A 13267-nucleotide genomic window follows, 5' to 3' on the forward strand; every position below is an offset into this window, starting at 1 on the left:
CCCCTTGCCCACTCATGCTGTCTCTGTCTCTCTCTCAGATGAGTAAATAAAATCTTCAAAAAATAAAGGAATAAATAAAGTTCTAGAATTCAAAGTAATAAAATTAAAAGTATACTTAATAAATAACAACCTTTCAATGAGGTTAATGTGTCCTATTTCTTGGTGTGAGAGGCAACTGAAGAATAAAGATAATCTAGACCATTACCTAAGAGACTCCCAGGAAGCTACCTATCTGTAGAACTGAAAACAGTATTCTTATCTGGGTCGACCATGAGATAATTCTGGTTAGAGATTTTTTTTTTAAGTGTTTCTCAAGGAAGGATTACATTTATCTCTAATCAGAGATACTTGCTTCCAAAATTGTAATTTAACTTCCTTGACATTTAACACCATTTCTCTATTAATATCACCATGATTTTGGTCATCAAATAATGTGGGTGATACTTTGAGAGAGAGCAACTGCGAGCTGTTTAGCATAAAATAGAAACATATCGAAAATTGTCATGGGCAGTGGCTCAGAAAACAATTGTGGAGTTGCTAATTCACCTTGGTTTTGTTGTCTCAATAAGTTAATGAGTCTGAATCCTTAAAACACTCTGATGTTCCTTCATTCATTTAGTAATTTCTTTAAGAAATAATGACTGAGACGTTTCTGTGTACCAGGCACCATTCTAGGTACCATGACACAGATGTGAATCGGACAAATCCTCTCCTCCTCCGTCACTTGCATTCTAATGGAAATCAGGCAAAAAAATGAGCAAAGAAATAAAGAGCCTAATTACTGATAATAACAATTGTGCTACACAAAGAAGAAAGCAGGTTATGGGCTAGACGTTGAAAGGTAGGAAGTCAGTAGGGTGGCAGGGGACGGCCTCTGCTAGCAGGTGGCATTTGGGTAGAGACCAGCAACAGCAGATGAAGACAGAGTTCCAGGCAGAGCCGCAGCAAATAATCCTCAGGTGGTGGGTGATAAACCTGACCATTTAGGGGAACAGAACGTTGGCTAAGGTTGCTAAAACATAGTGAGAGATGCTACGAGGGGTGGGGAAGATGTCGGACAGACACACAGGAGACAGAGCAAGCAGGAAAAGGGAAGGGATTTGCATTTTATTTTTAGCATAATGAGAAGCCGTTGGAAGGTGTTAAGCAGGGAGATGACATGAATATCTTATGTGTGAAACCAGCATGTTGTAAGTGTATGCAAGCATTACCTCAACCAATACCTGCATTACCTCTGCAAGGGAACCAAAAGCTAACAAGAGCCTGTGCCCTCTTGCGTAATCGGAGGAGAGCGGAGATGGAAGCCTGACATCTTGGTTGTTCAGCTAATTCATAGACGGTCTGTGAGTGGTGAATTAGGTGGGATCTCTGCCTATGTCCTAATAAGGAAGGGAAGATATTAAAGCAGTCACCGTAACAGGAAAGAATGCACGAAGAGGATCAGAAGGTGCTAAAGGAAGACACCTTCCATATTGAAAGCAGAGAGAGCTCTCAGGTGGAGTAATCAGGTAGATCTTCACGAAGGGGTTGGGCAGACATAGGAAATATTAATGTCCCTTATGAACAAATTGGGTTGCAGCTCTACCTGGGGCTGTCAACTTTCTTTTCTCTTTTTCTTTTTCTTTCTTTTTTTTTTTTTTGCATGAAGAACCAAGTTACTATGAGGGGAATTGTTATCAATGTCTAAGACTATAAATGTACCTTCCCAAAAAGGAGTACTTTTCTGTGTGACATCATAGAGAATCACACTCCCTAAGATGAGTCACTGAGTTAGTTTTGACACTAGAATTAAAGTCCAGCTTTATATTATCCTCTGTTGATGATTCTCTAGGCAGATGACCATGTGCCCTTTTTTTGTTTTATTCTAACCCCTAGGTAGTTTGTCTAGCCCAAACTGTATACTGCTGTATATTCAGTATTTTCTCTGAACTATGAAGTAATTGGAACTTAATTTAGAAAATTATGTACAATAATAAAATTGCATTAATGATATTTCCCACCATGCTATTAACTTTTATGGTTTATACGGCCATGCAGTAAAACTGGGGCATGGCTACTGGGTAAGCGGTTCCACTAAATTGCTTCCCTTTGGTAAAGGAAGGTTTACCAGCATAGCTTCATTAAGAAACAAAACTGTCTTCTTTTTCTGCTTTGTAAGTGCAGGGAAGAAAATGCCATCTTTGGCCTCATCAAAAGAGGCCCACCATGTTTATCTTAATAGACCACTCTTTTTTTTTTTTTTTCCTGTTTTAATTTTTTATTTTATAAACTTATATTTTTATCCCCAGGGGTACAGGTCTGTGAATCACCAGGTTTACACACTTCACAGCACTCACCAAAGCACATACCCTCCCCAATGTCCATAATCCCACCCCCTCTCCCAAACCCCCTCCCCCCAGCAACCCTCAGTTTGTTTTGTGATATTAAGAGTCACTTTTGGTTTGTCTCCCTCCCAATCCCATCTTGTTTCATTGATTCTTCTCCTACCCACTTAAGCCCCCATGTTGCATAACCACTTCCTCATATCAGGGCTCTTCTTAAAGACGTGATCACGCTGCTGCCTCTACATGCTGGCGAGTCGCCCAGGGTTTTGATGTTTTTGCATCGGCACCAGCCTTCTGTTATTAAATGCATACTTCTTTAGGCATTAGCTTCAGGATCAGGTGCTTGAAAAATAAAAATCCGACACCATACTCAGCATCAACTCTAACTAGCTGTCTGGAAAAAGAAACATTACATTGATGGGTTTTCTTGCTCATTTGTACAACTGATGATCCAATATCACAGGACTTACCCTGGGGTCCTTCCTCCTTCTTCACTGCCTCGAAGAATCTATAGGAACAGTGGGAGCCCCTGGCTGAGCCATCGTTCACACAGCTAGTGAGCAGTGAACATCACCCTCCAGAGCACACAGGGTCATGATTTGGAGAAGTGCTTCAGCATTCCTGAGAATCCCGTGGGAGAATTGCCTCCGTGGATTTGCTCTCTCTGTCATGCCGACACACATCATGACCTGTGGTTTCCAAAATCATAGCTCTGCTCCTATTGGCTTAGATGGAACTTCTAATAGAGTTAACCTTACATTATTCAATAATTGAGTAAAATTATTCAAATATAATTTATTTTTTTTAAGATTATTTAATTTTTTGAGAGAGAAAAAGTGCCAGTGCAGGGAGGAGCACAGGGAGAGGGACAAGGAGACTTGGCACTGAGCATGGAGCCCGATGTGGGCCTCACTCTCCCAACCCTGAGATCATGACCCAACCTAACATCAAGAGTTGGATGCTTAACTGACTGAGCCACTCAGGTGCCCCCAGGGATAATTTTAAAATGCCAAGGCTTTTGTTTAGTACTGGAGAAACTGACCTAAAGATATCACTGGGAATATAAGGTAAATGGAAGTAGAATAGATGTGTGTCCTCGTTTGACGACACGGATGACAGGGAATGTATAAGTCACATACTGTATTAACTTCAGAGTAATTTATAACCATTTAGTAACCACTTTAGAATCATTTAGTCATGCAAAAATAAAGGGTTAAAGTTTAATCTATCAAAAAGCAAAGTGCGAGGAAATGTTAACTGCCATGTAGGCAAAATTGTTAATTCACCGTGTAAGAATGTATTGAATGTGTACCGCGTGCTGGAGACTGAGAGTCAGGGCAGGTACGAAGATGGAAAAGGCATGTCCTATGCTGTATACAAACCTGCAGTCAAGTGGGAGAAAGAGACAGACAGGTAAGCAGGTGAGTTGCCATATAACATGGTAAATGTGATGAATATTTAGGTCTCACTCTGCCCAGAACATAAGACAACAAAGGGGGTGAATATGTTATTGGAAAGGAGAGGGGTTTGGGTAGGGCGATGTCAGGAGAGTTCTCCAGAGGCCTTTAAGGATGTGATCATTAAGGACAGAGAGGGTGGTGGATCCCAGACTAGATGGAGCTGTGTTTGACACGGGCCACAGAGCAAGAATCCCAGAGTTTAATGAAAGAGAAATAAATAGAGGCTCTTGCGTAGCTTGAAGGAATAGGCAAATAGTGATAGAAAAATTATAAGTGTTGTGTTAGTAGTGTTGCCAGATTAATCAGCCTGTTTCAGGACTAGTAGAACATCCTTAGTGTAGTGTCACCTGAAAGATACTGTGATAGTATCTCCCCGATATTCTGTTTGTTTCTGATACACATCTGGCCCCCGAGACATTGCCTCATCTGTCCATCATAGTAACTTTAAAAACGTTTAGAAATGTATTAGTTCAGATATACATCTCCAAAGTCCCTCCTAAGAATATTAAAGATATCCTAGGATGGAGGAACATATTAAGGCATTTTTAAATCTCAGCATCTTAACTGATAAAGATTTTTGGATTGGCTAGTGGGCCTCCTAGAAAAGATGTGTATTTTGAACATGGGCAGGCAAGGATTATCTCTGAAGCATTGATGACCCTGGGAGAATGAACATTAGGATGAAATAGAAGAAAACAATGAAGAAAAATTAAGATATTCCTGTGAATGACATCTCTTGAGGGTAGCCAGGAAGGACAGCTGCATCAAATCAGTAGGGGAGCCTCCGTGGCATTCAGTGCCCTTATTTGTAGCTAAAAGTCTGATGAATGTCGTCTGAAGCTAGGATCAGAACTGGCCTAGAGCACATCTCACATCTTCTTTCCAGGTGTCACTGTGTGATTATTCTAGGGAAAAAGGGGAAAAAATATAAAATGTTTAACTAACCCTTCGAGGCAAAAAAGAATGTCAGAATTTTCTTTCTAGGACTTGCCATATGTGTCTTCCCTAAAAGCAATTCTTTTTATAGACAGAATTTACCATGGTACACATGGATACCACCTACACAGGTAATCTTTCCCACTCACAGGAAATAGAGAGACATACAGTATGAGTGCATAAATCCTACCATTATAATGATATCTATAAATGTGACATTTCACAAATGTTATTGTTGGTAGACATGTCTGAGAAGACGTAAAATCTACTCTGGGCCTAGTTTCCCTTCCAGTATCTTAAATGTAACATTTGAATCTGAGCTATTTCTTTTATTGAATTCCATTCCAAAAGAGGGACCTATAAATGCCACTGAGGCAGAGTCTACTTCTTCAGCATCGTACAGGAGAATCCCTTAGACATCTCCATAGTACTGTACAAATGACTGGGTCCCATCAAAGGTAGTCACCTAAGCCCATGGGCCACTTGGAAATTTAATTCAAGCTTTCTTGCCCCACCTAGAGGGTTGGATTTTCTGGACTCATGTGAGCTTGTGTGCTGGATTCAGGGGGGCTTCTAAGTTTTTACATTTGCTTTAATATTCTTCCCAGAGATATCCAGTATTAGATTCTCTGAGACTTCCTCAGAGAATCCTAAGTTCTTGAATAGGGTTTAGGATTTTTTTTTTTTCATTATTTCTCATCCAGGCAACCTCTAGGAAGTTAGAAGGATTTTTTTGAAAACACTTTTTATTTTAATTCAGTTAACTAACATATATTACTGGTTTCAGAGATACTGGTCTGTGATTCATTGGTCTTATATAATGCCCAGTGCTCATTACGTCATATGCCCTCCCTGAATAGGATTTTTAAGCTTCCTGAGTCTGTCCTAGGGAGTGGGAATGGGCAGTGAGTCATCACAGAATAAATTCACTTATCTGTAATAGCTTTTTGCAGGGTTTCTCAGCATCAGCACCGTTGCTACTTGGGGCCGGATAATTCTTTGTTGTGCTGCGCATTGTAGGATGGTCAGCAGCATCCCTGTTCTTTAGCACGTAGGTGACGGGAGCACCACCACCCTCCCGTTCTGACAATCAAAAAAATACGCCTCCAGTCATTGCCAAATGTCTGCTGGGACAGGGGCCAAAATTGCCACCAGTTGAGAACCACTCGTCTAGGGAAAAGGTTAGGAAAATGTTCAAGGTAGCAAGAGCTTTGAATTAGGGTTGTAATTCTAGACTCTTGCTCTATAAGCACAGATTAGATCTGTGGTTTAGGAGCCCCTGTCATGCATTCTCATTGTCCCATCTGCATGTCCTTACTTAGCTATTATGCTTAGTGTATTATAATCTCAACTCCATATTTGATTATTCCATTATGTTATATATAGTAGGAATTTAATAAATGTTGGCTAGTTAATCAATGAATATTGTAGGTACAGTGCATGATTATACATTATATAATGTATAATCTGCCATGCTGTTCCTGGGTATTTTCTCTTAAAGGATCTTTGGAGAAACAGATATGCAACAGTGGAGGGCAAGCTAAGCTATTAAAAACAATATATGCTTCCTTAGCTATCTGTTCTTCCGAATGATACTCCTTATTATCTAGTATTCAATGCTTGCCACGTGCTAGGCATTCTCCCATCTGTCAGTGCAGTACACTACAGTCTTTTCTGAAGAATTTTACAGCTTAAAAAGGGGAAAATTGATCACCACTACAAATGAAAAACTCCTTTTATAAGTAAACTTATAAATAAATAATAAAATGAAGAAGGGATTACAGAACCCTGGGTAAGATGCTTTGACTTGTCCCACCTCACTAGCCAACACTTAACAGCTCCAGATCTGTGAATAATAAGGGTACATCCCCTTGGTGTCCAGAGATCTCGAGGTTATATCTGGAGATTATATCTGGAGCATAGATGCATAAGAATGGGACTTCAGCTCCATCCTGAAGGCTGTCTGTGTGCCATCATTTTTTGACAGTTAACATTGGTAAGTGCCTGTAGTGACAAGGCTCAGACAGACACTGGATAAGCACATCCTGTATAGTACTCACAACTCTGGCAAGGTAGATCATTCCGAATTTGCAGATGAGGAAGACAATGACTGAGGTGTTTTAGGAAGTGGCAGCACGGGGATTCCAGAGGTGTTTTCTAACTGGAAGGCACTGTCTCTTTTTATTTAATCAGCCATCTGATCTTATGGTCTAGCACCATAGGTGTTTGGAATAAGAAGATGAATGACACATGGTGCCTACTTCCAAAGATGTAGGAATAGGTACACAAACATAGTGCACTAAAAAATCGTTATGAAATAAGTAGGTACTGGGTGCTTAAATTGTCTGAAATCACAGAAAAAGTACTGTTTTTCACCTATCATTCTAAGAAGCATATAGTTCTTTGTCTATAAGTGTTGTTGTGCTAATGAGAAAGTTCAGAGATTACCATTAACTCAGTAGTACTGGCCATCTTCCTGCCCTGCATTAGTAATTTCATAGGGACTTAAAAGAATTAATTAACTTTGCTTGGGGTGGGGGTAAACTGTTTCAACATATAACCTTAATTCATCTTTTTACCCACAGTGGTGTCTTGTACATTTATTTTCTGGTTTCCATTTTAAGAGCTTAAAGACAGTGCTTTCTGCTGTGCAGTGGCCGTGGACGCATGCCGTCACACCACATTTTGTAAATGCAAAATAAAACTGGGGACTTGTAGGCAGTTGAACAGCAAAGCCCACTTGATATCCTGGTTTCTCACCCCAACAAAAAAGGCACAGCCAGGACACATCCAAGGAGAGGGATCACCTCCCCACTCCTGTTACATGTATGCTTGAGTGATCATGTCACCATGGGTACTTGCTGGTCAAGGATAGGTCCTGTTAGAAGAGAGGCCTCTATAGTTGCTTGTCCGGAAGCAGCCATTTTACTGTTGAGCAGATTGAAACCTGCTGAGCCAGTGTCTTGCTGGGAAAGGGAGGACTTTGTCTTTCTTTGGTCTTTAAAGAATTTTTGAAGGAGTAGGTTTAGGGTGCTTCTCTGAATGTGGGAAGATGGGCAAGATGTCTCTGTCTAGTAGATGCAGCTTTTGCTTCTCTAAACTTAACATTTTCTTAGTTTCTTATCACTTCTTCTATTTTTCTCTCCCACTCCCATTTATTATTCAGTCTCTATTTTCTCTTGCTCCTTCTTTACTCATGTTGATCTTTGTCATTCTCCCTTTGGTTTTTGGTGCTGTCCATATTCCTTAAAATTTTTATGAAGGCACTTTTCCCCTTTATTTTCAAAATGTGTTGATATTCAGTAGACTTCCTTACAGTATTTCAAGTCTAACTAAAAAGAAAAAAAAATGTCGAGAAAAAGAAAAGTGAACCCGAGACTTTCTCAAACTTTCTAAAACTTCTGTTGAGAAAAGGGAAAAGGTACAGGTCAGTTCTTATTTTTATCTGAACGGTTTTCCCATCCAAATAGTCAGCATAAGGAATGTAAAAAGATTTAGGGGAGTACAGTCATGGTCATGAATAATTCAAATATACATTAAGAATGCAGAACTTTTAGAGCAACCAGTGCATTTTATAGAGAATATTGGAAAAACACTAGGGAATGAAAACAAATATCACCTCTTCTTATCATTTTTACTAAGAGGACAAACTTAAAAAAAAAAAATCCCAATTATAAATCACAAAGTACCCTGGAACCATGATTCAGATCTTACTTCTAAAAAGGAGGTTAAATTGAACCACAGCAGTAAATAGAACTTCTTGCTTTTTCACTAGTATATTTTTATATCCATCCTTACATATCTTAAGTAAGTTTTTTATAAATAACTACACCAAATTTACCAATTTTTAGTAATTCCAAAAAGTATTCACATCCAGGCATCAGAACTGATTGCATTCTTGAAATACATACATTTATTTTAGGCAGGCACTTTAGGTATATCAGGTTTTCAAGAAAATGTGATTATCTCCATTTTGATAATCAACTAAACAGGCAGAGAATTTTTATAAAGTAGGTTACTAAAGGTCTAGCAATGTTTTCTTGCAAAAGCTGGTGTGATCACAATGTGTGGGGATTTCTGGCACCACAGTGCTATTATTACCACAGTGATGCATTCAGTACAATAAAGGATCTACTTAACTTTGTTATACATGTCTTTAACACCTGGTGCCACCTGTAATGACAGCAGCCACAGAACTTGGCATGGACTAGATACTCAATAAATGTGTGTTCTTTCCTTTTTCCTTGAATATATCTTACAAGTATTCAGTTTTGATAGTCTTCAAAATGCCATCTATAATTTAATATATAAAACTTACCTTTCTTTCAAGGTTGACAAATAAGCATACCTTTGTTTCAGTCCCTGAAGCATCTTTGGGCTCTTACCTGTTTGGGATCCATCCTCTTTTTAAAAAGGAAAAAAAAAAAAAATATATATATATATATATATATATATATATATGCACATATATATGTACCTATGTATGCACATGTATCTATAATCTCATGATTACTTTCAATATTTAGCTCTAATGTTTTTTAAAAATAATTTCCTTTTTATAAGATTAAAGTAAAAATAACTATTTTAAACCTCATCTAGACCATTTTCTCTGAATAAAAATTTACCTTGTAGGAGATCCTACATATTCACTGGTGTATGGTGCGGTGAGTTCTTCCATTATAATCCTAGAAAGTAGATTAAAAATTTGAAAGTCCTTGGAGAGCCCTGGAATCTGCCAAATGATACACTGCTGTAACTAACTGAAATTAATGTGGGTGAAGTTGTAGAGTTCTTGCTTTTTCTTCACTAGTGAAATTCTGAGAAAGTCATCCAACCTGGAGAAGGACAGTAATTTATCACTCCAGAGCACCAAAGTTCCAGAAAGAAGGCACACATCACCGGGTAAGCTATTCTCTTCTCTTGAGTTTAGAGGGGGACTCTTGGAACAGCCAGCAAGGTCTAAGCTTTGAAAGGGTTATGCTTTTAACTTTTCAAACAGAGATGGAATGCCTAGAATATTCCCAAGAGATTTAAATGTTTCTTAAGGTTGCCTGAGTGTGGCAGTGCAATTACACAAGTTCTTGAGGATAATTGGAAATGAAGTTCTTACTAAAATACTTTCTAGGAGCAAAAGCTTAGATGGTACTAAATATGATGTTGAGAACTGCACACTTTGCCAGAATTGGCTAGGGACTCTAACAGTCTGCGATTAGATGATGCTGGGAAGGTTAGGAAGCCCAGCAATAAAAGGAAATTACCATTTGCAACGCTACAGATGGACCTAAGGGGTATAACATTAAGTGAAGTAAGTCAGAGAAAGACACATACCGTATGATTCCACTCTTATTTATAATTGAAGAAAAAAAAAATGAACAAACAAGGGAGAAAGTGAAACTAAAAAAACAGGCTCTTGAATACAACTGGTTGTTGCCAGAGGGGAGGTGAGTGGGGCGGGAGGGGTGAAATGGATGAAGGGGGTCACTCATCTTGATGAGCACTGAGTCATGTATAGAATTGTCGAATGGCCATGCTGCATACCCGAAACTAATATAACACTGTATGTTAATTGTACTTCAGTTTTAAAAAGAGAAAAAATGTTACTGGATGAAATCTCAGATTTGCCCAAACTTTTCATTTTACAAATGAGGAATCTGAGGCCCAGCAAAGTTATATGCCCTGTCGAGGCTTATCCATCAGACCTGATTCTAGAGCAACAGCCAAACTGGGATTCTTTCTGCTGTTCCTCCCCCTCATTGCTCAGTATCCCAGGCTCTCAGTGGGACTGTAACGCTTCCTTTACAGCTAGGTCAGGAGCCTTCACACTTCAGTGTGCAGAAACCTTCTGGCCGAGCTGCCTGAGCCTTATACCAAATAATTCTGTTGCAGATGACCATGAGACACTCATTAGAAGCCGTAAATTGGGAATAAACTCTCAAAACAGCAGGACAGTTTTACATTCATTTGACAAATACTTATTGGATGCCTGCTATTGTGTAAGCTCAGACCTATGTCCCGGGGATATTAGGGAATGAAACAAAGATTTCTCTGTGTTTGGAATGTGATTGGTGCTGTGGAGAAAAAGAAGTACTGTTAAAAAATGCCATGGGATATATAAGATTCTGTAACATTTTGTAAGTTGGTGTAGCCACTGTGGAAAACAGTATGGCGTTTCCTCAAGAAATTAAAAATAGGAATACTGCGTGATCCAGTATTTCTGCTACTGGATATTTACTCAAATAAAATGAAATAGTAATTGAAAAGATGTATGCACTCCTGTGTTTACTGCAGCATTATTTACAATAGTCAAGACATGGGAGCAGCCCAAGTGTAAGTGTTCACTGATAGATAAATGGATAAAAATGTGGTACACACACACAGATATACACACACTGGAATACTGTGCCACTTTAAAAAAAAGGATGAGCTCTTGCCCTTTGCAACAGTGGGGATGGACCTAGAGGGTATTATGCTAAGTGAAATAAGCCAGACTGAGAGAGACAAATACCATAAGATTTCATTCATAAGTGGAATCTAAAACAAAACAAAACAAAACAAAAAAACCCAAATGAATAAATAAACAAGAAGAATTAGACGTATAAATACAGAAAACAAACTGATGGTTGCCAGAGGGAAGGAGGTGGGGGACAGGCAACATAGATGCAGGGATGTGGGAGATACAAGCTTCCATTTATGAAATAAATAAGTCACACAATAAAGGTCACAGAATAGGAAATAGGGAATAAAATCAATGATACCGTAACAGGGTTTTATGGTGACAGATGATAGCTACACTTGTGGTGAGCATAGCATAACAGAGAGAGAAGTCGAAAAGTTGAATTGCTGTTTTGTACACCTAAAGCCAGTGGAACATTGTATGTGAACTGTAGGCAACTAAAAACAAACAAACAAGAAACCATGACATCAAATAACATTCCAGTGCAAGTTGATGGACCAGATGACAAAAGTCCTGTGTTAATGTAATAGAAATACAGTAGTGACTGGTTCTGAGGAACTAATGTTCTGTTGTGAATGATCTGAGGGTATTTGGCTGAGAAGCTTAAAGCACAGTAGAAATAAGATCATAGTGTTGTGGTCCAGTAAGCTTTGCTTTGCTCAGTAGCCACAGATGAGGTTTCTGCCCTGGCTGCTCATCTCACACATGCATTGCCTGATCTAGAGGAATTGGTTGGTAAATTCTCAGCCCCACAGGCACTGTAACATAACCTAGGCCCTCCTGATAATAGATCACCATATCTTTGGAAACAAAGATTCCTTGTTGTGAATGTAACAAAGTATCTCTGGCCAAAATTCATGAAAGGTAACATACTGGCTTAGTGACCATCCATGCTGTAGGTATGAACATAATCTTCTAGCTAATGCTCCTAACCCAGAACACCCTGCCACATCATAAATAGTGCTCGATGAGGCTACTTTGAGAATTACTTAATTAGAATATACTGCAGTTTGGACTAATTGCCTCATCCCATTTATTTGATCTGAAATATCTTTCAGAAAACACTTTGGGGAGGAAAGAATTTATGATCTTAAGCAGATTTCAGCCTCCCAATTGAATAATTAAAAGAAAACCATTATCACCAGATGTGCATTGGCAGATCCTTTGAACAGATGTTAGGTATGATGGATCTGTAGAGCTGGTAGAAGCACCTCGAATCCTCTAGGCCTGCACAGAAATGATTCACTTTATTAGGCAGTAATATTGGTGATGAAGTTTAATGACATAAACTGGAATGAAAGCAAATGACATCTAAAGTGATTGGAAAAAACCCAAGAGCAGACCAAAACCATCACAGTTTTATGTGAAGAGAAATAATGATGGAATTTGCCATTTTGCCAGCACAAAACTTTCATAGAAGTTGCATATTTGAGTATGTTCTTGCTGTGGGGGATGTCAGGGCACAAGTGATATTTATGGATTCTTACATGAATCTGCCCATTTTTGTGTATCTGTTTAGAATGCTAATCTGTTCTTTCTTCTATTACAGCCCCAGTATTTCCCAGTCTGAGCTCTGTTTTGGAAAGTACTGGAACAGATACTTTCAATGGTAGTCAAGTCCTTGCCCGGATCCTTAGTTTGGAAAAGGTAATTTCACTCAGTTTTGTAATGGACTGATAATAACTAGCAGTTGAACAAATGCCTCTGAGGTTAATACAAGCATCTCCCAAACAGGAAGAGATTTGGAACACCCCACCCCCACCCCCATCTGGAGTAATATCGCAGGAGGATTCTTTTGTCAGGAGCTCTTCCATCAAAAAGCTTAATTCTCAGATGTTCTGAATTCATTAAGATCTTGGACTTTTATTTATTTCCCTATTAAGTGCCTTAATCAAACTCGAGATTTTCCTCTAGTAAGAAATAAGGTAGCATTATATATAATCTTCTAATTTTCTGCAACGGAAGAAAAAAAGACGTGTGACAGCAGACGAAGCTCTAATACTACACTTGGCTTCCTCATCCATACTGATAATACCTTTAGGAAATTTGAGCTATGGAAAGTATCTCCCCAAAGTAGTAAAATCCTTCTCTTT

General features: G+C 38.8%; 1 protein-coding gene across 1 annotated transcript in view; it reads left to right on the forward strand.

Annotated features, from left to right (window-relative positions):
- Window positions 1-13267, forward strand: part of ABCA12 (ATP binding cassette subfamily A member 12) — a 168152-nt gene that overhangs the window by 54721 nt on the left and 100164 nt on the right. Inside the window, exons 4-5 of the mRNA XM_082691434.1 lie at window positions 9531-9622; window positions 12724-12821. Of these exons, the coding sequence (XP_082547560.1) occupies window positions 9531-9622; window positions 12724-12821 (190 nt within the window). The remainder of the gene's footprint in view (window positions 1-9530; window positions 9623-12723; window positions 12822-13267) is intronic.

Source organism: Mustela nivalis (assembly GCF_964662115.1).
Source record: "Mustela nivalis genome assembly, chromosome: 11".
Taxonomy (NCBI): domain Eukaryota; kingdom Metazoa; phylum Chordata; class Mammalia; order Carnivora; family Mustelidae; genus Mustela; species Mustela nivalis.